Source organism: Capra hircus, chromosome 6 (genome assembly GCF_001704415.2).
Source record: "Capra hircus breed San Clemente chromosome 6, ASM170441v1, whole genome shotgun sequence".
NCBI lineage: Eukaryota > Metazoa > Chordata > Mammalia > Artiodactyla > Bovidae > Capra > Capra hircus.
The window spans coordinates 30459569-30483007 of NC_030813.1; the positions used below are offsets into that span (position 1 = coordinate 30459569).

General features: G+C 38.8%; 1 protein-coding gene across 6 annotated transcripts in view; it reads right to left on the bottom strand.

Annotated features, from left to right (window-relative positions):
• The window catches only part of PDLIM5 (PDZ and LIM domain 5), a 239383-nt gene that overhangs the window by 18974 nt on the left and 196970 nt on the right, over positions 1 to 23439 (bottom strand). For all 6 annotated transcript variants that reach the window (XM_018049298.1, XM_018049299.1, XM_018049300.1 and 3 more), the window contains 2 exons: positions 12517 to 12691; positions 979 to 1159 (listed from right to left, as the gene is read on the bottom strand). In XM_018049298.1, coding sequence (XP_017904787.1) covers positions 979 to 1159; positions 12517 to 12691 — 356 coding nt within the window. The remainder of the gene's footprint in view (positions 1 to 978; positions 1160 to 12516; positions 12692 to 23439) is intronic.

A 23439-nucleotide genomic window follows, 5' to 3' on the forward strand; every position in this document is an offset into this window, starting at 1 on the left:
TCATAGCTTTTATTTCCAAGCAGCAAGCATCTTTCAATTTCATGGCTACAGTCACTATCCACAGTGATTTTCAAAAGCAAGAAAATAAAATCTATCACTGTTTCATACTCTTTTCTCTCAATGGGAATAAATTAGAGCTTCATTATTACACTGTCATATTGGGAATATTAGAACTCAGCAATGTAATTTCCAAATTTTGTATGAGTTGTATGTAGGTGTTTTGTATGAGTCCAGTCACCTTAGCTACTTCTAAAGTAAAATTTCAACTGCTGGTTACCCATAGGAAATCCCTTACCCTTACTTCACAACTGCAAATTGGGTATTCCAGAATAGAAAATTCATTCATTCATCATTATTTACTATGTATCTGAATCCTAAATTACTATCTTTTTGTAAAAAAAAAAAAAAAAAAAGGTGTGGTTTGATTATTTTTCTATCACATGTATACCCTCATAAACCTGAGGTTTTATTTTTAAACATTATATGAATTCAAGAAAAATGTATCACTTATAAGCCTCATGTTTTATATATTTCATGAAATCTGTGTCCTGTGCTTGAACCCTGACAAGTGGGGAAATGCTGCTCTTATAAAAGCGATGGAATTTAATTTAAAACAGTGAAGGTGTCAGTTCTGAGAACTCAGATGTGTGTGGTCCTGTGCGACCTCTTCATTCCTGAGCAAACAGGGTCCTGTTGAGGCAGCACACCCACAGTAAATTATTTTTTCCCCACAGTGGCTAGACTTTTACCAGACAACCCAGCACTCAGTAAGACAAAACCAAAGACAACTTAACCCCATGAGTCCAATATACTTCTACAGAGGTCTATTTAGTTTTGCTTTACAGAAATAAATAGTGATGAAAGCAGAGAGGAGATCAGCAAGAAGAAAATAAAAAGTAAAAATGATGGAAGGGTTTCATACCAAAAAATTGTTCTGCTTTAAAACTCACACAGAGTGAAAAGGTTTCCAATACTCACTCCAAGGATCTTCCTTTGGCATCGACCACATTCAGGAGCAAAGAATTTCTCATAGCAGAGCTCACAATACAGGGCTCCCTGTTCCTCTACAAATCCAATGTAGGCCATCGTATTTTTGCAGTGAGCACAGTTAAATTCTTCTGGGTGCCAAGATTTCCCCAATGCCACTAGGAATGGTCCCCTGCCAAAAGAAAAGAGATCAAGTTGGCTCTGGAATAAAAGTTTCTAGTTAGCTTGAATAGGAACTCTTATTTGCAATGTCCAAACAATTAAATACTTGCTCAATTCTCCTTCTCAAGGACTTAACACATGGGTGCTGGCAATTTACACAGAACTCTCTGTGCACTGAAGTGAAAAGGACCGGCGAGAGGAATAAGCACTTAAGGAACTCCTTCAAGAAAGGCCCTGGTTTTCTGTCTTCAAGGGATCTGGTAATTAGGTTTTCTGAGCTGCAATGACTGAGTGTGTCATAATAACAACTGATAATGAGAATATTAACTGTGACAGAAAAAGAAGTAACCCGGAAAACATATATGGGTTAGGCAGAAATGAGAGCTTGAGATTTCTATAAAATAAAAATTTTAAAATCTCAATTTGGTAATGTCAGAGTCTTAAAAATAGTAACAATTATTACTGGGGGGGGGGGAACATTCTAGTCAATTTCTCTTCCCCATACATTGTTTCATATACTTATTTTTTCACAACTTTATTAAACATATCAAATCTTCACCCTCCAAAAAGAATACGGAAATTATAAACTGGATATTAGAAGTGACTTAAAGCTACTTAGAAAGGTTTTATTTAATTCAAACATGACCGATTTTTAATGCACATTTGTATCAAGGTAAGAAAATGTTTGTAAAGAGATTTCTTTTCCATTAAATACTATACAGCCATGAACTGATAAGATGGGTTTCGTTCGCCTGACAGGAATCCATTATGAAGCTTTATCTAGTCATGAAGCCTGTGGAGATTAACTATTCTAGGTTCAGCAACACACTTTTCAGTAGCTACATCACACTAATCTTTACTCACAGAGCGGCTTTACCTCCAAGGCACTTTTACACTTATCTAATTTGTCCATGCAACATTCCTGTGAGACAGACCAGGACAGTTATTATGAACTCAGTTTAACAGATGGAGAAGCTGAGATATAGAATGTTCAAAGATATGACATATATCATAAAATCATTGACTGAATGAAGGCCAGAGGCTGAACTTCCTGATTTCTATTACATGGCTCTAGTCAACTGATATTCTGCCTCTGATTACATTACTATCAATTATCATCACTGAGTGACCACAGGGTAACTAATTCTTAGTAAGCATTGGATATTCGACCTTTAGGCAGACAATTAATGGGAAAAGTCACAGCAATGAGCATCACAAAGTTAAAACATTTTTTAGCCTTTGACAATAACCTCTGTATTCAGTAACTATCTCCTGCTGGGAAATTCTTTGCAAATATATTGTTTTCTCAGAACTAGCACCTAATTCTCTGGGAATCAAGCAAGTTGAAAGGCTTTTGATGAATGATTAAAATGTGTTCTGTAGGGTGTAAGAAAGTAATTTTTACCGTGTGTGTGTGCTCAGTCGCTCAACTGTGTCCCACTCTTTGTGACCTCATGGATTATAGCTGACCAGCCCACTGTCATGGGATTCTTCAAGCAAGAATACTGGGAGTACATTGCCATTCCCTTCTCCAGGGGATCTTCCTGACTCAGAGATGAAACATGGGTCTCCTGCATTGCAGGTGGATTCTTTACCATCCAAGCCACCAGGGAAGCCCCATTTTTTACCCTACTTTTTGCTAGTGAAGTGAAGTTGCTCAGTCGTATCAGACTCTCTGTGACCCTCACTCTTTGCGACCCCAACTCTTTGTGACCCCATGGACTGCAGCCTACTAGGCTCCTCAGTCCATGGAATTTTCCAGGCAAGAGTACTGGAGTGGGTTGCCATTTCCTTCTCCAGGGGATCTTCCCGACCCAGGGATTGAACCCAGGTCTCCCGCGTTGCAGGCAGACACTTTACCGTCTGAGCCTTGTTTCTTATTGCTATTATGATGCCATTTTGCATAAGCAACTTTCAACATTTGAGAAAAGTAGTTTATTATTGTTATTATTTTTAAACTTTAGGGTATCATTTTTGTTACCACTAGTAAGGATTGCCTTTTGTTAATTAATTCTCACCAGAAAATAAAAGATCTATAGATCACTTACTATGTAACAGAATATGGCACTTTTGGTAGGTTTTCCCTCTATTTTCAACTGGTTTATAAACAGTTCTGCTTAATACTTCATTCATTTTCTCAATGAATATATATCTGGCAAGTAGTTTACCTTCAAAGATAAGCCAAGGAGTCAAAAGCTCAAAGGACAGGCACAAAGCGACCAAGTTTTAGGAGTGTGCTGCACTTTTCCCCAGGTGGGTATCTTATTATGTTTGTCTGAAAAATCTGCCATGCTAAATTGACTATGACCATAACACAGAAGCAGAGGATGGTAGAACTTTGAGGTTTTATGCTATCATTTGCCTAGACATTAAAGCAGATTCAAACCTATTTACTAGGTAGTATGTATCAGGGCACATCTTCAGCTCATCCAGAAGGGTGGATGGCCCCTTGAGGCCAGTATCCTTATTGTATCTATCTGATTCCTCAGTTCGCAAAACAAGTCAGTTGAACCTCGATTTCCACATTCTGTTGAAGTGTAAATATTAGTATGCACTTGGAAGAAAGTTTTCCTCTTGAAACAAGCCTATCAGTGCTACCAAATATTTAACAAACTTCACCTGAGGGGGTAAAAAAAGACATTTGAGAACAGCCAATTGAGGAACATACAACTATTTCCTAGACTTTCTAAGATATGTATTGAGATCACTTCAGACCAGCATACAACTCCATTCTGTGAATTTGAGCAGACTGGGCCTGGCCCACTGCACAGGATGGTTCTGTAATGATGGGCACGGGGTGTGACACCTTCAGTCTTCACTGACACTTGGGAGAGGAGACAGCCCCACAAAGTCCACTCCCACTCTTCCTGGAAGCAGCTGTGCAAAGTGCTGTTTGTTAGATCATACAAGGAGATGTTAAGAGATATGGGTTTGATCCCTGGGTCGGGAAGATCCCCTGGAGGAGGGCAGAGCAACTCTTTCCAGTATTCACGCCTGGAGAATCCCATGGATAGAGCAGCCTGGTGGGCTACAGTCCACAGGGTCACAATGAGTCAGACAGGACTGAAGCGACTTAGCACAGAAGGCTCAGCCAAATCCTAACCACAGGCAAGGGTGTATGTATGTCATTACTGTCCAGACTCAGCGACCAACTTCTTTCCACTCTTCATTTTTAAAAGCCCCATCCATGATTTTCATTCTTCTTTTGCTTCCTTTTATATGTTTTAGAAGGTTTTCTTACATTGCAGCTATTCTTAAAGAGTCTTTTTGAAAGCCTTCTGGGATAGTGTCCACTATAAATAAACAGTCCATCAAAAGGGGCATCTTAAGGTATTTACTTAAGTTTCTTTATCAAATCTGAACAGTGAATGATCTTGACGACACTAGAGAAAATCCTTCTGCACCTTTAAAAAGTGAGTTGACAGTGACCCCGCTCCTGCCACACCTCCATTCTAATATGGACAGGCTCCTACAGATTCTCCTTGGCTAAGCTAAAAGAGCATCTTCCCTGTCAGTGCCCTTGAAGTTATGTATAAATAATAAAATTTCTTACATATGACAAAGTCCGCTCGTCTCTGTGTCAGCAGAGACTAATTTAACAAATTCATTAACACAGGATTAACACTGAATACGTTCTTCTTGTCCTAGGTAGGATTGGGTTTCCATCTGGGAACTGGAACGAAAGGCTTAGCTAACTGCGCAGTGGAATGAAGGATTCAGTTCCCTCCCAGAGTCCTATGCAACCGTGAGCCTCACTGAATGCCTGCTGACCGACAAGGGAAAGGAGGGGACTGAGCTGGAGCACTGACTGGCTGAGAGAGAAGAGCTGCGGTGTGTTCATCTTCTTGGTGTGATACTTATGCCAAAAAAAGAAAGCAAAGGTAGGTAAGAATTCAGAGAAAAAGAACAGCTTAGTCAGAAAGATGAAAGGAACTGTAAATTTCAACAGGTACAAGCTAGTAGGGATATGGGTTGAATACAAATGCTTCTTTTTTGTTTACCACAACAGGTACCATCTCATACAGATACAAAATTAAAGAAATAGGGGAAAAATTATTTCTTGTGATGAGAACTCAGGATTTATTCTAACAACTCTCATACGTAACGCATGTGCTCAATTGCTCAGTCGTGTCCAACTTTTGTGACCTCATGGACTGTAGCCCACTAGTCTCCTCTGTCCATGGAATTCTCCAGGCAAGAATACTGGAGTGGGTTGCCATTTCCTTCTCCAGGGGATCTTCCCGACCCAGGGACTGAACCCACATCTCCTGCACTGGTAGTTGATTATTACTGAGCCACTAGGGAAGCCCACCTTACCATTAGCTAACACTTTGTAAGCTTTCAATGTATATTTCTTGTATACAAGTACTGCTTTATAAGTAGACTACTGAACTTTATTGCTGGCAATTTCTTTCAAATAAAAGTAACTGGCTGTTGAAGCTAGATAATCCCCATCTCTACTCTTTGCACCAACAGGCTCTGGATGTATATCTGTTAAGACTTACCATACTCATACAGCTGTTGCTCTGCTTGTCTAGTATAACTGTATTCATTTGCTAGAACTGCCTTAAGAAAGCACCACAGATAGGGTGGCTTAAACGGCAGGCATTATTTGCTCAATTCTGGAAGCTAGAAGTCTAAACTTAAGGCGCTGGCAGGCCTAATTTCTTCTAATGCTTCTCTCTTTGGCCTCTAGATGGCCATCTTCATCTGGTCATCCTTCTGTGTGTGTCTGTGTCCTGACCTCTTCTTATTAAGAACACCAGTGATACTGGCTTAGGATCCATTCTAATGACCTCATCTTACCTCTTAAAGACCCTATCTCCAAATACAGTCTGAAATACTGGGGGTTAGGGTTTCAACATATAAATTTGGGAAGGGACTCAACTCAGTTTATAAGAGCAACCTCCTTAAAGAAATGGAGTATGTCTTTGATTTCTGTATCACTGGTATCTACAGAAGTGGCCCATAAAATACTCAGTGAGCACTGCTTATAGAATGACAGTATTTCCACATTAGATGAGAAACTGGAAAAGTAAACCCCTCACTCCCTGGGTCATCTCTATGAGTCTAAGAATGTATGTTCATGGTACAAAGTCATTTGGAGGGGACATAAGAACTCATAACTGTTCAATCTGTTATTTACTCACTTCCTTCTCACTCACCCACTCTAACATTATAAAGAAGAGTACACTGCCACACTCTTAAGATATGGCAGGTCTGCTTAAGTTGTTTCTTTTTTCCTGATTTATACAGTAGTATATATGGTTACATGTATATGTAGTCACACAATTTATACATATTACAATATGTGAACCATGAACTTCCAGATGTTCAAGCTGGTTTTAGAAAAGGCAGAGGAACCAGAGATCAAATTGCCAACATCTACTGGATCATGGAAAAAGCAAGAGAGCTCCAGAAAAACATCTATTTCTGCTTTATTGACTATGCCAAAGCCTTTGACTATGTGGATCACAATAAACTGTGGAAAATTCTGAGAGAGATGGGAATACCAGACCACCTGACCTGCCTCTTGAGAAACCTGTATGCAGATCAGGAAGCAACAGTTAGAACTGGACATGGAATGACAGATGGGTTCCAAATAGGAAAAGGAGTGAGTCAAGGCTGTATATCGTCACCCTGCTTATTTAACTTATATGCAGAGTACATCATGAGAAATGCTGGGCTGGAGGAAGCACAAGCTGGAATCAAGATTGCTGGGAGAAATATCAATAACCTCAGATATGCAGATGACACCACCGTTATGGCAGAAAGCGAGGAGGAACTAAAGAGCCTCTTGATGAAAGTGAAAGAGGAGAGTGAAAAAGTTGGCTTAAAGCTCAACATTCAGAAAGCTAAGATCATAGCATCTGGTCCCATCACTTCATGGGAAATAGATGGGGGAACAGTGGAAATAGTGGCCAACAATTTTTTGGGGCTCCAAAATCACTGCAGATGGTGATTGCAGCCATGAAATTCAAAAATGCTTACTCCTTGGAAGGAAAGTTATGACCAACCTAGACAGAATATTCAAAAGCAGAGACATTACTTTGTCAACAAAGGTCTGTCTAGTCAAGGCTATAGTTTTTCAGCAGTCATGTATGGATGTGAGAGTTGGACTATAAAGAAAGCTGAGCGCCAAAGAATTGATGCTTTTGAACTGTGGTGTTGGAGAAGACTCTTGAGAGTTTCTTGGACTGCAAGGAGATCCAACCAGTCTATCCTAAAAGAGATCAGTCCTGGATGTTCATTGGAAGGACTGATGTTGAAGTTGAAACTCCAATACTTTGGCCACCTGATGCGAAGAGCTGACTCTTTTGAAAAGACCCTGATGTTAGGAAAGATTGAGGGTGGGAGGAGAAAGGGGATGACAGAGGATGAGATGGTTGGATGGCATCACCGACTCAACGGACATGAGTCTGGGTAAACTCCGGGAGTTGGTGATGGACAGGGAGGCCTGGTCTGCTGCAGTTCATGAGGTTGCAGAGAGTCAGACACAACTGAGTGACTGAACTGAAATGGAAACACATTAATATATCTTGGTATGTATTTTAAAGACCTTCATTTAAGTTATATAGTTCTTAGTTATCATAATATAATACTGTAACATTTTCCTAAGTTAAAAGCACAAATATAAAGTTACACAGATCTGGGCTCAAATGCAGGTTTTACCATTTACTATCTATGTAACTTCAGTAAATATGTAAGCTTTCTGTGCCTTGGTTTTCTCATCTGTGAAACTGAGGCAATTATAGTAACTGCCTTATAAGGTTATGAGAATTTAATAAGAATTCAAGTAAAATGATAATACAGTATTTGGCAGATGCTAAGAATACAATTAAGGGCTTCCTGGGTGGCTGAATAGTAAAGAATCCGCCTACTAGCGCAGGAGATGCAGAAGGCGTGGGTTTAATCCCTGGGTTGAGATTCCCTGGAGTAGGAAATGGCAACCTGTTCCAGTATTCTTGCCTGGAAATTTCCATGGACAGCGGAGCCTGCCAGGCTACAGTCCAAAGGGTCGCATACAACTGAACGACTAAGCATGCACTCAAGAATACATAAACAATTATGATCCAAAAACAGGATGATAACGGCACCATATTATTATACTATATAAATGCTGAACATTTTCTTCTTCCCATTTTTCCCCTATAATAGGTCTGAAATCTTGGTCTATGCCTTGCTCATAAGATCTATGTCTTTGCTGTTTCCGTAAATTGAGGGACTAACACATTAAGTCAAGAAGTCTTTTATTTTCAAGTAAAATCTTAACCAGAAGGGAAAATAAATAAAACCTATTAATAATGGAGTTCTCAGAGATAGAAATGGATGCTAAGGCAAAAACTCTGCTGGCTTCTCTCCAGGGTAACTGAGATGGCCCTCCTTATGAGAAAAGTTTGAAAACAAGTAAGAAACGAATCAATACTGTTAAAATTTTCTCTGCCACCAGAAGAAACAATGAGTTGTCTCAATGTGATTTTCTGGTGCTGGACTGTAAGCAAAGATGGGACAATAGCATCGTGGCTCTTTTTTTTTTTTTTTTTTAAAGCATTCCATATCAAGGAGAAATTCAAGCACCATGAATCCCTTATTTCTTTCATTAAAATGCTGTGCAGCTAAATGCGAATGGTCCGTTTAACTCCATATAACACAAGTGGATTTTTAATGTCACTAGATATAACACTCCAAAAATAAGCCAGTATTTTCATAAGCCTATTCTACCAGAGAAATTAAATATGGCTTTGGCTGTACTAGTATTCTGATTTTCTGTTCTATTATATCAACACTCCAAATAGTTAATCTGTTCACCCGTATGAATCAAAAAATGGTACTTCTATCATAAATGGATTGGAAATGTTCTAGAGAAAACTTAATCAGATCTTCAGTAGAGTTTCCCAAAATGTAACAATCTACCCATCTGTAAAAAGCAACTAGCTAATCAAAGTTTTGCCTCAGTTCAGTTCAGTCACTCAGTCGTGCCCGACTCTTTGCGACTGCATGAACCGTAGCACGCCAGGCCTCCCTGTCCATCACGAATTGCCAGAGTCCACCCGAACCCATGTCCGTTGAGTCAGTGATGCCATCCAACCATCTCATCCTCTGTCGTCCCCTTCTTCTCATGCCCTCAATCTTTCCCAGCATCAGGGCCTTTTCAAATGAGTCAACTCTTCCCATGAGGTGGCCAAAGTAATGGAGTTTCAGCTTCAACATCAGTCCTTCCAATGAACATCCAGGACTGATCTCCGTTAGGATGGACTGGTTGGATCTCCTTGCAGTCCAAGGGACTCTCAAGAGTCTTCTCCAACACCACACTTCAAAAGCATAAATTCTTCAGCGCTCAGCTTTCTTCACAGTCCAACTTTCACATTCATACATGACTACTGGAAAAACCATAGCCTTGACTAGATGGACCTTTGTTGACAAAGCAATGTCTCTGCTTTTTAATACACTGTCTAGGTTGGTCATAACTTTCCTTCCAAGGAGTAAGCGCGTCTTTTAATTTCATGGCTGCAATCACAATCTGCAGTGATTCTGGAGCCCCCCAAAATAAAGTCTGATACTAACTATTTCCACTGTTTCCCCATCTATTTGCCATGAAATAATAATTATTAGATAGATTGTTACAATTTAGTAAAAACATTCATAATCTTTCCCAGATTCAAATAAACCAAAAATATTAACATTAGATGAAGATGATCTATGGAGTTTTAAGCTAAAAACATGTTCAATAAGAGATAATCAGCTCAGTATTAATATCAGAGATCAAAGTTTCTGAAACTGTCCAAAATTTTTTCTAAGGAAACAATAAAACATAAAATTTGCCTTAGTTTGCATTTACTTAAAAATGTTTTCGAAAATTTGAAACATTTAGAAAATAAATATAAAAAATATAAATTATAAAAAACATAATATAAATGACACTGTGGAAAACAAATAAAACAAATTTAAATTACAAATAATCTTAAACTGCCAGGTTACAATATTCTATAATGAAAGTGTCAAGCCTGCAACTGCAGCCTGTTTCTAAAACAGGTGTCCAAGAGAATGTCACTTGATCTGACGCCTCCTAGGTTTGGTAAGTGATACTGACGCTGCAGCCAAGAACTGGAAAACCGTCTTCGCCTAGGTCTCTGAACTGACCACACTCTATTCAAGCTGCTTCAGCATTTGAACACCAAACAAATATGCTATGTTAATTACTGTAATAGGATCTTGACATGAGCTAATCCCTGTTCCTGTTAACTTCTCTAGTAAATGAAGCTCTAATGCTTAACTGATAACAAGTGCTGGGATAATCCAGAGCAATATAAAAGTTAACAGATGAGGGGGCAATAAGTGATGGCCATTCATGGTTTTAATATAATATTTATTTTACTTGGCGGAAGATAGTACGTAACACCACATTCTGGTGTTGCATTAAAAACTGAAACCAAGGCAGTTAGGAGTGGGGAAGGTAATTTCTATTTTGATCTTCATATTTTCTCCATACTAAGTTTTTCAGATGTGCTGGCAGTGGTGATCATAGGATATTACAGAATTTGCTGATGAGACAAGAACCAGAAACTGATATGGTTTCACATTTTGTTAACCCATCCAGTAATTACTTGCTTACAACAGCACACTAACAGCATTGATTCCTATCTCCATAAAAGGTGTTTTTATCTAAATCATATTATCCTCATATACCAGTCTAGGAAACCAAAGTGTCATAACTTATGGAAACAATGTTATAAGTAAAAACATTTTTATTAACATTAACTCTAAAAACATAACATTACATAGAGTTAATAATTTGAAATACTGATTTATTTACTGAGAAAAAGCAGTAGCACACTAGATTCTGTACTAGTTTAAGTATTTCTGTAAGACCCATTGATAGTGGTACTTAAAAAAAAATGACTGTAACCATAAAGATACTATGACCAAATGATGAGTGGGTCTAGAGTCATGTATGATCTGTTCAGGTTAGACATTCACCAAATGCCTTTAGTGTGTCAGATATTACACTAGACTTCAAAAACCGCTACAGATTTCCTCCTTCTGACCACAACCATTATTACTCCTGCCACGGCTGCTGGTTAATTCTCATACAACAGGTACTCACTGTGGAAAATACAAACTAATTGAAAAATAACAGCTTATAAAATAGCATGTTATGCTTCCATTTCTAGAAAACAGTATCTGTCCTTGTGTATTTGTAAGTGTGTTTTAAACTGTGAACTAAAATACTAATAGTGGGTATCCTGGGAGGTGTAATTATATATGAATTTTTATTTTTGCTTTCTGTTTTCCTATAGTTTGGAAATGTTACAATGAACGTGGACTACCTTTAAGAGGCAAAAGCTACTTTAAAAAAAAAATCACGTACTCTGTGTTGTGTTCTTGACACATTTATTATTTAATAGTGGGTTAAGGGGAAGGGTATTTATATTTGGTTCTTAAATAAGATATTGAGACTCCCTGAGCTCCATTTCAAGTAGTAACTAGAAACATTACCTAAGCAATAACTACGTAAGAAAAGAGGGGAAAATGCAAGTAAGTCTTAACCTTATTCAACTTTAGAGACATTGTTGTTTCAACTATTACAAAACAGGGTAAATTAAAAACGAGGAGGGAGCTTGAGCAGACATTTCAAGTAATCATCTGTTACAGCCAGCAAGCAACTCATAGAGGCAGCAAGGTCCTCTGGTGGGATCCCTGTATTAACATTCACACCTAAACCTCATAACATTTTAAAAGTCACTTGTTCAGAAACGCTGAGGTTTAATAAGTGCTAGTGTAGTACACTCACTTAGGAGCTTAGCCTTTTCTGCTTTTTGGAATTCAAGAAACAATAAAATACATTTGGATCAAAAATATTTTAAAGAAGCATGTTATGACCTAATACAAAAAGCAAAACATTTATGAATAGATCCGAAGGTAATTATATCTTTCAAGGCTTAGTGTGAAAATGCAAACTTTTCTCTAGGGCTCAAAATTCTTTATTTTACATCATTAGTTACTTTTCATCTAAATGAGAGTCCTCACTTTTCTAATTTGTGAAATAATGAAGTTCTATGGGGTCCCTTTGAGTCTTAATATTTCATTATTCTCTGAAATGCCACATTAATCATTATTTTTCTTAGTTCTGATAGGAATGAATAACTGACTAAATTGGTATTTTTAGTTATATTTTCACAGAGCCCAGAATTACTTTTTATTAAAATAGGGTCTAACAAATATGTCTAATGTATCTACCTCCACAATAACTATTACATAGAAATAAATATTCTCATTAATAAAATTTCTAATCTTTCAAAATATTAAAAAAAAAATCAACATTGGGACTAAGCCTTCTCAATAAAAACTTTAAATCAAATGACCAACCTGATAACCTGGTTGCAGTGGGCGCACATCGGAGTTCGTTTCCCTGCGGGAATATGCTCGGCCCTTTGCACCAAAGTGTCCTCGTCACTGGGCTGAGGCTGCCCTCTGGCTGAGTTAGCTGGTGCCACAGCTCCTGTGGATGGCCCACTGCTTACGACTCTTCCAGTGGAAGGTGCTAGGAGATAAACAAGGGAATCAGAATGAGAATAAACCAGATATAAGCTTTTCCTAATAATCAAATGCATGCATGCATGCTCAGTCATGTTGGACTCAGTGACCCCATGCACTGTGGCCTGCCAGGCTCCTCTGCCCATGGAACTTTTCAAGCAAGAGTACTGGAGTGAGTTGCCATGTCCTCCTCCAGGGGATCTTCCTGACCCGGGGATCAAACCCACGTCTCTTTGGTCTCCTGCACTGGTAGGCGGATTCTTTACCACTAGCGCCACCTGGGGAGCCCCTCCCCTCCTCAATAAAGCACTTCACTCTAAAAAGCAATCCGTCCACTCACTTCTTCACTCATTCACTCACACCTTATGGAGAGATTATGGATCAAATGCTGGACGGAAACTACAGAGTTAAATAGAAAAATTCAAAGACTGTAATCCAGTGAAAGAGTTATGATAGATGACGGGAGAGAATGCTTTCCAGAGGAGATATGGTTAATATTGAATACGGATGGTGAAGTGTTTCTAGCCATCCAGATGTCTCTGCTAACCATTAATCATATTTAACTCAAAATGTATCAGAGGTACATTACAGATGCCAGTGAACTCCCTATATTCTCTCCTGTCCTGTACTGCCTAAGAATACTGTGAAATTGGTCACCGGTCATATTAGGGAGATACAAAAGAGTCATCCTAAGGCTTTCCTCTCCCTCGTCTGTGGTTATTATGGGTTCTGCTGAAGCTTCATTCCTGGTTCCTGATTTTGCCCCCTCATATCTATCCCTGCAATACTGTCCTGGTTTATGTCCTCAAGACCTCCCACCTGGACTAACCACCAAATGTCTTATCCTTCTGCCGCCACTGAGGATTGAAATCTTCCTTGATCAGAACTCTGCATAAATCATTCCAAGGATCTTCCTCTTCTTCCATCAGTGAGTGTAGTCCAAGCTTCTAAGCGCCACATATAGGTCCTCCAGTGGTCTCCACTTTCCCTGCAGCCTCACTTGTCACCATCCTCTGCCTTTCTCTCTACTACAGTGAATACCAGACTGCCTCACTGTCCCTGTGAGGCATCTGTCCATTCACAGCCTGCCCTCACTCTCATCTCTGCTTTCCCCTGTTCACCTAGCAACCTCTACTTGGTACAATGCAGCCCAGGAGTCAACTGCTCTAAAGTCTTCCCCAACTTCCTCTCCCCACTGCCCCTCCACGTAATCCAGAGTCATGTCTCTTTTCCATGTTCCCATAATTTTCTGTGAATGACTTTATAGAGGATGCTCCCTGAGGGCAGGAACTAGGTTTTATTCCTTGCCCCAGCAACTAACACAGTGTCCAGAAGGAATGAATGAATAAACTGGAATCAATACATAAATGAACAACTGCAACAACTGTAAAGGATTAAAACCAACAGAAGGCCTGTTCTTCACCCGCAGGCAATTAAAACATGGTAGAAGCGACAAGGCTTATAAATTCTAATGGTTTAAAAGGAACAATTTTTAAGAAAGCATATAAATAATACAAATTAACAGGATGTGTGTATGTATGTGTGTACAGTTATATATGTATGTGTGTATATCAACAGGATTGACATTAAAGGTGTGGTTAGAATTGGACAAACTTAATTAGGATAACTGAAAGACTAATTCTTTCTCATGAAAATAAAGCCTATTTGCAATGATCCAGAAAGTCGGCATTTATAAACAGCTAGCACATCTCCAGTGCTCTGCCTGGCACCTGAGCTGTGAAATGGCACTTTATAGGCTGGGAGCTCAACTAGTGTCCCTGTTTCAAGGGATTCAACTGAACTAGGAACATGTTTTAGACTCACACTTTCTCTTACAGAACAGGACAGAAAATTACTGTAATACCCATACCATATGTGTTCTTCCTTGTTTCCTAACTTCCACTTTCTCTTACAGAAATGGGAAAAAGTTACTGCAATATCCATACTGTAATCCATACTGTGGAAAGAATATCCTTTCTTCCGGTTCTCTAACGTATACAACACAACTCTCCTTCAATTTCTGTATGCAGGCCCGGCTCCTCTCGGAGAAATGCAGATAAGCATTTTCAACGCCAAATCGTCTTCTTGTCATTGGCTTCAAAATACACAACACGGGTTTCATCTGCTAGGATACATTACAGGCTCATCCTGAGAAATCCGAGGTGTCTGAATTCTCCCACTTACTCAGGAATGGTCCTCTGGCTCCTCTATTTCTGTCAGTTCCCAGACCCTAACAGCTGGTCCACTGGAAATGTGTTCAAGGTCTGTTCATTAATGCAAACCCATGCTTTGGCATTTGAGTCCTGGGCTTCCCTGCTGGCCCAGACGGTAAAGAATGCACCTACAATGCGGGAGACCTGGATTTGATTCCTGGGTTGGGAAGATCCCCTGGAGAAGAGCATGGCAACCCACTCCAGTATTCTTGCCTGGAGAATCCCATGGATTGAGGAGCCTGGTGGGCTACAGTCCATGGGGTCACAAAGAGTTGGACACAACTGAGCGACTAACACTTGAATTCCTGAAGTCTGGACAATTATACATCTCCTAACAAGTCTGTCTGCTGCCATCTCTTTTTCAAGCTAATCTGCTATTTTTCCAAATACAGTACTCTGCTCATATTTTCTGGCTTACAAAGCTTTCATAACTCTTCCCTGCAAGCTGCATATACCAATGACAGTCTAGTCCCTCCACGAGTTCATGCCAGTCTTGTTTACAATCTTGTCTTTTACACTCAGCCAAATACCCATATTATCAACAAACTCAATTATCTTTATTTAACATTTAACTTGTGCCATCCTTACCTGAAGGCACTATTCTCAAATCCTTACAACAGCCCTATGATGTAGGCATGATCAGTACCATGTTTTTACTCTAGCTGAGGCAAAGAGAGGTTAAGAAGCCAGCCTAACATCACACAACAAATAAAGGGCAACCCTAAAGCAGGCGGTCTGGTTCCAGAATCTGTGCTCTTAAACACTATGCAATTGTCTGCTCATTGTCCCTTCCCTGAATGTGCTGTGCTGGGCCCTGCTTCTTTGACCCACGGCCAGTGAAATGTCCCTTTCTCCACAGCTATTCATGGTTTTCCCATTCTGCAAGGCTCATAGAAATTCTGTTTTCTTCCCCATTATTCCCTGACCATCCCAGCCAGAAGTGTTCTCTCATCCCTCTTATTTAACACGCCCATCTATGTAATATATTTGCTATTTATCAATATCCTATATTATCTTTTTCTTCCTATGTCAATGATAAACTCGGTGAATGAGAACTTTTTATCAACTTCTTTCTAACATTACCAGAAAACTGCCTTAAAAACAGAAGGCAAAAAATTAATATTTAATCAAGTAAACAAAAAAGGGAAGGTTCTAAATCACTTTCATTTTGCCTTTTTAAAGAACAGGATTGGGATGGTTTTAAAATGTGGATTAGGTTCAGGATTTCAAACAGTGGGAAAGTTACCAATTGAAAAATCTCAAAATCAGACCTCAAAGGGAGTCAAACCCTTTCATCTACCATATGCCTTTATTTTATCACATTATCTATGCATAAGCCCTAAAGTACTGAGTCACTGAGGCATTTTTAGCAATAAAAGAGTGTAGTAATTTTCCATCGGTCATTGTAAAATGGGACATAATCCATCTGGCCCATGCCTCAGGGAGAAGATACATGGAAGAACTAAGTTATTTAACGTGAGGAGCCATTTTTGAACATGAAACATGTGACTGTGTCTTAAATGCATATAAACAGGCTCTAAGCTCACTGCTGTACCTTCCTTGGGAAGAAAGCCTTGCTTTTTTGTTACTGCTCCATTTTAGCCACTTTGGATGAGACAGAAATTCTCACACCTCTGTTTTCTTGCTGCGTCTGCTAGTACACTGACCCACACACAAAGCTACACAAGCTTATTAATTACCAAGCCCCAAACATTTCCAAGGAACAGTTATTTCCCATATGAATAAAGTGATGTTTCATTTCTTCAGACTGAATTTCTCACTACTCCAGCACAGAAGTAGGCAACTTTTGAGCCATCAAGTACCAACCCCCTGGCCTCTGCTCATCTGGCTTATTGGGGAGAGGAAGGTGTGAGAAGGTGAGGTTTTGGAAAAGGGGAAGCACCACAAATGAGTCCAGCTTCCTTTAAAATTCTGTAGAAAACTGCACTGCCACACAGACAAAAACAGTCTTCCATGAGGAGTGCAGAGACCAAAATATCTCAAATTTATTGACCCTGCCATAAAAATCAATTTTATGCAGGAAAAAATATACATCTCTTTAGGGATAGCAGTTTAAAGATCTCAATCTACTGATCTGTAATAAAACCAGATATTTCTTTCAAGTTCTAATAAAAGTATTAAATGGGAGCTCTGAATTAGCTCCATTTCATAATCTAGAAATCTAAGTCAAAAAAATGTAAGTGACTTATTTAAACTGAATAATGAGTGAGTCACAATGAGAACATTAAAAGGAGGTTAGTTTTCGACTCAAGCTTTCCTTTTTAACCTTAATCTTGAATGACTTCCATTAAATTAGGCTTGTTTTGTGGCTGATCTCTACCCAATGGAATCAAGTTTAAAAGTCAATTTTTTTTTCTTTTGTATCAAATATATTTCAGCACCATAAAACTCATCTAGAAATTTAAAGCCAGTAGCTATTCTCCAAACTAACAGTGTGAATGAGATGTCTTTTATTAACTTTAGAGTGCTTACTTATGAGTTTTCTAAAGATTTGGAATGAAATACATTCTAAGCTTTATTTTCAGCACTATGATAGTCAAGCCTAAGATTACAAAGACTAACATTAAATAAGTTAATGTAAATTAGCTGGAAAACCCAGCAGCACACTAGAATACTTTCTCAGTATTTAATATGTAAATTGTCAAATTAATCAAGTAAAGTAAAACTAACACACAAAATGTTGAGCTTTTCATTTTTAAAATATCTGTCATAGGCATATATCTGAGTAGTCCAAGGGGCAATACTTTTTAAAAAAGCAAATAAACTGACTTACTAATCGTGAGTCTTACTTTACTGCAAAGAAATGAAGTCATCTCTTTTAGACTACAGATAATAAATTGGAGATAAAGAATTTTAAAAAATTGAACCACATAATATTCATTAATTTAGTAGAAAACATACCTCCTCTTATTGGGGAAATCTCTGTGATATATCACTTGGAAAGATAAAGTGAAAACTCTTTACTCTAGAAAGATCTTAACTGCATTCTTCCCCAAGCACATGATTCAAGTTTGAATTATTTAGCAAATCAGTTAACACAAGTTTTAAGCACTCTTATCCTGAGTTTTCATTTCTTTTCTAACCATTGTAAGGTCCTAACCAAGTGATTTCTCGAGTTGATCCAAGTAAATCCTCAGTAATGGGGCACATAAGACTATAACTGGGGATTTGTATAATATTATAAAAGACTATGTAATATATGAAATTAGAAATTATCTAATTATTTACTATGTGGTTCAAATATACCTAAGCTCACTAAAAGGCACTTGTTTATATAAAAAGAGTTTCTGGAGAGAAAACACAGATTAAGACCTTCAGAACTCCAGGTAGTTCAATGTGTGAACTCTCTGAAAACCCAGATGTTTTCCAACTGTAATAAGGTAGGTTACATGACATTTTTGCTTTCTATCTCTGCTAAAAAAAAAAAAAGCTGTTAGCTCTAAACCAATATTCTTAAAAACAAATAGTGAAGATTATAATGTATACATTAAATACCTGGCCAGGCTGTACCTGAATAAACATGAAATTCATCTGTTAATTCCTCTGGTTCAAGTCAAATCATTCAACTACCAGTAAAATCTTATTACTGGCATCTATTAGGTGAAAAAATACTACATTGTGTCAGACTTTATTTGGAAACTTAACATAAGTCAACTGGGGCTGGGGGACAAAATCCCCCCAAACAAACAGATGTTGCTATTGTCTTTCAAGGTAGGTTTCTCTTACTAAACATAGTGCTTTCGAACTGCTGAACATATCATTCAATAGGAGAGCAAGTTGGTGTTGAAAGATGAACTGCCCACAACAATATGAGAAATACATAACCTAACTTCTTACCATATCCAGAGTATGTCCCAGTTCAAGCAGTCATTATCTCTTGTTTGGCTTATTGCAGCAATGGCCTGAGCTCTTGCTCTGTCCTTCCCAAGACATGGAAGCCAAGGAAAACTAAACTGGCTCATCTCAAGCTACTCCTCTGCTCCAACAACTCACTTCTAACTCAGAACTGAAACCAAAGGTCCTACCAACTCTGACTCCAGCTACCTCTCTGGCCTGATCCAGCACTCTTCCTTTGCTCACTAGCCATGGGGCACACTGTCTTCCTTCAGTTCAGTTCAGTCACTCATTCGTGTCCGACTCTTTGCAACCCCATGGACTGCAGCACACCAGGTCTTCCTGTCCATCACCAACTCCCGGAGTTCACCCAAACTCATGTCCATTGAGTTGGTGATGCCATCCAACCATCTCATCCTCTGTCGTCTCCTTCTCCTCCCATCTTCAATCTTTCCCAGCACCAGGGTCTTTTCAAATGAGTCAGCTCTTCGCATCAGGTGGCCAAAGTACTGGAGTTTCAGCTTCAACATCAGTCCTTCCAATGAACACCAGGACTGATCTCCTTTAGGATGGACTGGTTGGATCTCCTTACTCTCTCCTGTCTTCCTAACTATTTCTATAAATGGCCAGTATGCTTCTGATTCAGGCCCTTTGTAGTTTCTATTCCCTCTGCCTGGAAATATTTTCCCCAGGTGTTTCCATGGCCTCCTCCCTCATTTCCTTCCCGTCCTCTGCTCAGAGGTCATTTTACCAACGTGGCTCTTTCTGATCACCCTATATAAAGGAGCAACCCTCTCCCTTCAAGCCAGCATTCCCATACTCCTTAACCAGTTTATCATCCCCATCTAATGAATTTATATTCTTCTTATTGCTTTTTATTACCTCTCTCTCCATACCGTGAGGCCCAGAGATGCTGTCTTATTTATTCACTGCTGTATCTCTAGCACCTAGAACAGTTCCTGGCATTTTGCTTAACAAATCTTTGTTTCAAGAATGACTCCAGCACCAAAATTACTGTCTTCCCATGGAAAGGAAACAGACTCCTTAGAGAAACTACTGTTTCTAGGATTGGGACAAAAAAAGTCAACATGGAAAGTCTAGAATATTTTGTCAGAAAGCTAAAATGCTAGCAAAGAACTAGAGTTGTATCAAGTGACTTGAAGCAGATGAGACCTTCTGAGCATTAATAATAACTACAAAGACTGAAATACTTCAAATAAATTTACACGCAATCACAATGGTTTTGTAATTTAAAAAACCACATTGATCACCTTTAGAGGATGCTAAGGAAACAATTCATTTATTTGAAAAACCTGTAAAATGTAGTAAAGAGGAAAAAAATCTAGCTTTACAATTTATCACCTGATAGGCAATCATGTTTCAGCTAGATCCTATTCATTCCTCTGCTCTCTCTGAACTATCTGAAGCAAATTCAAGATCAATCCTTTATTTCATAATATTTCAACCTCACTTCTAGAGTACTCTTTTAAAAAATCTACCCAATAATACCATTTATCACATCTGAAATAAAACAAAAATTTCCTTAACCTCATCAAATAATCAAGTTTCCAGTTTGCTTCTGATTATAGCTTCCTCTCACTGCTGCAACATATGGCTAAACATGGACTGGCTTACACACAGCACAGGTGCACTGTTTTACAGTTCTCCTCCACGGATATCAGGCCAGACTCAAGGTGATGGCAGGGCTGTTGCTTCCTAAAAGCCCTAGGGAAAATCCATTTCCTTGCTTTTTCCATCTTTTAGAGATGTCCAAATTCCACAGTTCAGGGCCCTCTCACCAGCTCAAAACCAGCAGACTGAGTCCTTCTTACGCTACAGCACTCTAGATTCTCTCTTTGCTTCCCTCTTCCGCTTTTAAAGGTCCTGGTGATTACAATGGGCCCACCAGGATAATCATTTTATTTTAAGCTCAGCTAATGAACAATTGTAGTTCCATGGGCATCCCAAATTCCCCTGTGACATGAAATACAACATATTCGCAGGTTCTGGATATTAGGACATGGACATCTTTGTGGGGACATTATTCTACTTACCACATACACCCCAACACAGTATTAATCAAGATCCAAATAAGAAAGATCCACATACTACATTTGGTGTCTCTTAAATTTTTTAGTCTATAATTCCTTCCAACTCCCTCCCTACTCCTTGCAAAATACCTATAGAAGAAACTAAGTCTCCAGTTGTATGTTCGTGTGTGTATTTGAACTTTTTCTATAGTAAAAAGCTAAAGAAAAGTTTTATACCTATTAAACTGAATCATTTATTTACAAAAACAATATAAGGTATTATTATTACTGCTTGATGGATCAGGAATACAAAGCTCAGAAAGGGTAAGTGATCTGCCTGAAGACATTCCCTGTGGTTCAGATGGTAAATAATCCACCTGCAATGCAGCAGACCCAGGTTTGATCCCTGGGTTGGGAAGATACCTTGGAGAAGGGAATGGCTACCCACTCGTATTCTTGCTTGGAGAATTCCATGGACAGAGGAACTTGGCAGGCTATAGTCCATGGGATCATGAAGAGTCAGGCGCAACTGAGTAACATTTTTCTTTCATGCACAGCAGTAAAATGAAGCAAATGTTTTTTGAATTTAACTATTATGTATCAGGAAAAGGCAATGGCAACCCACTCCAGTGTTCTTGCCTGGAGAATCCCAGGGATGGGGGAGCCTGGTGGGCTGCTGTCTATGGGGTCGCACAGAATCGGACACGACTGAAGTGACTTAGCAGCAGCAGCAGCATTATGTATCAAATAATGCACTGGGCTTCACTGCTACCAACAAGACACACATGATTTCTGCCCTCCCTGAGTTTAAAGGTTACAGACGAGAAGAACTGATTCATTTGAAGAGACCCTGATGCTGAGAAAGATTGAAGGCGGGAGGAGAATGGGATGACAGAGGATGAGACGGTTGGATGGCATCACCGACTCAATGCACATGAGTTCGAGTAAACTCTGGGAGTTGGTGATGGACAGGGAGGCCTGGTGTGCTGCAGTGCATGGGGTCGCAGAGAGTCAGACACGACTGAGCAACTGAACTGAACAGACCAGAAATCAGTCAGTTACGTTATAGTGGGGTCAGTGCTAGAATGATGGAAAGATAATGAGTTTAACTATAGATATTCAGTCAGTCACATAGATAATTATAGATAGTCAGTGTGGCAGGCACTACATTACATGAAGGTACCCACTAGAGGATAAAACATATTTTTTCCTTTCTTTCATAGAGCTAAGGCCTTTTTTTTGTTTGTTTTTGAGTTGGAGGTTCTTGTGGTTTATCTAAGTATAGACAGTCTACTGAATATATGAACTCAGGAAAAAGATCTGATCTAGAATTATTCAAGAGTTATCAGCATATTGATGGCAACTGAGGCTGTGGGAATTAATGAGACTGTTCATGGAAAGAGTAGCATGAATTAGAAGAGCTCTTAAGGTATAAGACAAATAATAGAAATACTCTGGGAACAGAGAGAGAGGCAGGAGCAAGAACCAGGAGGGTACATCATGGAAGCCAAAGAAGCAGAGTAGAGAATATATGGGATCCAAAATCATTTCTGTATGACTCCAGAGCCTACGACCCCACGCACTCATTCATCACATATTTACCACATGCTTGCTGTGTGCCAAGCTCTTTGCCAGGCACTACCTTGACCCATGAAAATATGAAAACAGATCTTCTTGAATGCATCTAAACCTGGAAGTACTAACTTCTACACCAGTTGAGAAGAAGGGGATAGTGATAACTGAGGTGATTAATTTCTGCTTATTTTAATTTCCTTAATAAGCTTGCTAGGATAAATTTTGGAATAATGTATGAAAGCATTATTTTTTATTTGCCCTGGTACACTTAACATCTTAGATGATCACTCTTAAGCCCTTCATGTATTCTGTAAAAGATATATTTCCCACAGAGATCTAACTTTCTTTCCCTCCACCTGGCTGCACATCCTTTCCAGCCATTATAATTAATGGCTGCAAAGTTCTTGAAATATAACATATGGATATAAAGCTTGATTCTTCAATGTTTTGAGAAATAGTTCAGAGAATTTATATAAGCCGCTTCAGAAAGGGAAATATAATTATAAATCTAATGCTTTTGCTAAGGACAAAGAAGCTTGAAGAATTAAGTGCTGAATCCATTTTTGTGCAAACTCTACTGATGTAAATATTTCAACTACTACATCTGAATTAAAACAACAGAGAAAGTCATGGTAGTAAATCTGCAAATAACCATAAAATGTTTTAAGTGTCCTATAATATTTCATTCTCAGTGAGTCAGAAATAAGGCCGATATCAAGAATATTAATATTATCCCTCAAAAGAAAAAAGACAAATGTTTACAGCCTGGATAAGACAGAGAGAAGTCATATGTGAGGTTTATGGTGTGAAAAACAACTGGCTCTTCCACAAGGGGTATTCCTGTTATAAACACTGAGGCTAATGTTGTCCTCAAATAAATAACTGGGCTACATCAAAGTGACACTCTGGCTCTCTTGAGGAGATGAAGTATTGTAATTCAGCATCTCAGAGAATGCGTTCACAAAGGCATGGTAGGAATTTTACACATACTAAATTGAGTAGCAGCAATGGTAACACACTTGCATATTATCATAGAAGGCAAACGCATTCTCTGTCCCTTCCCCAACCGCCTCGAACAGATG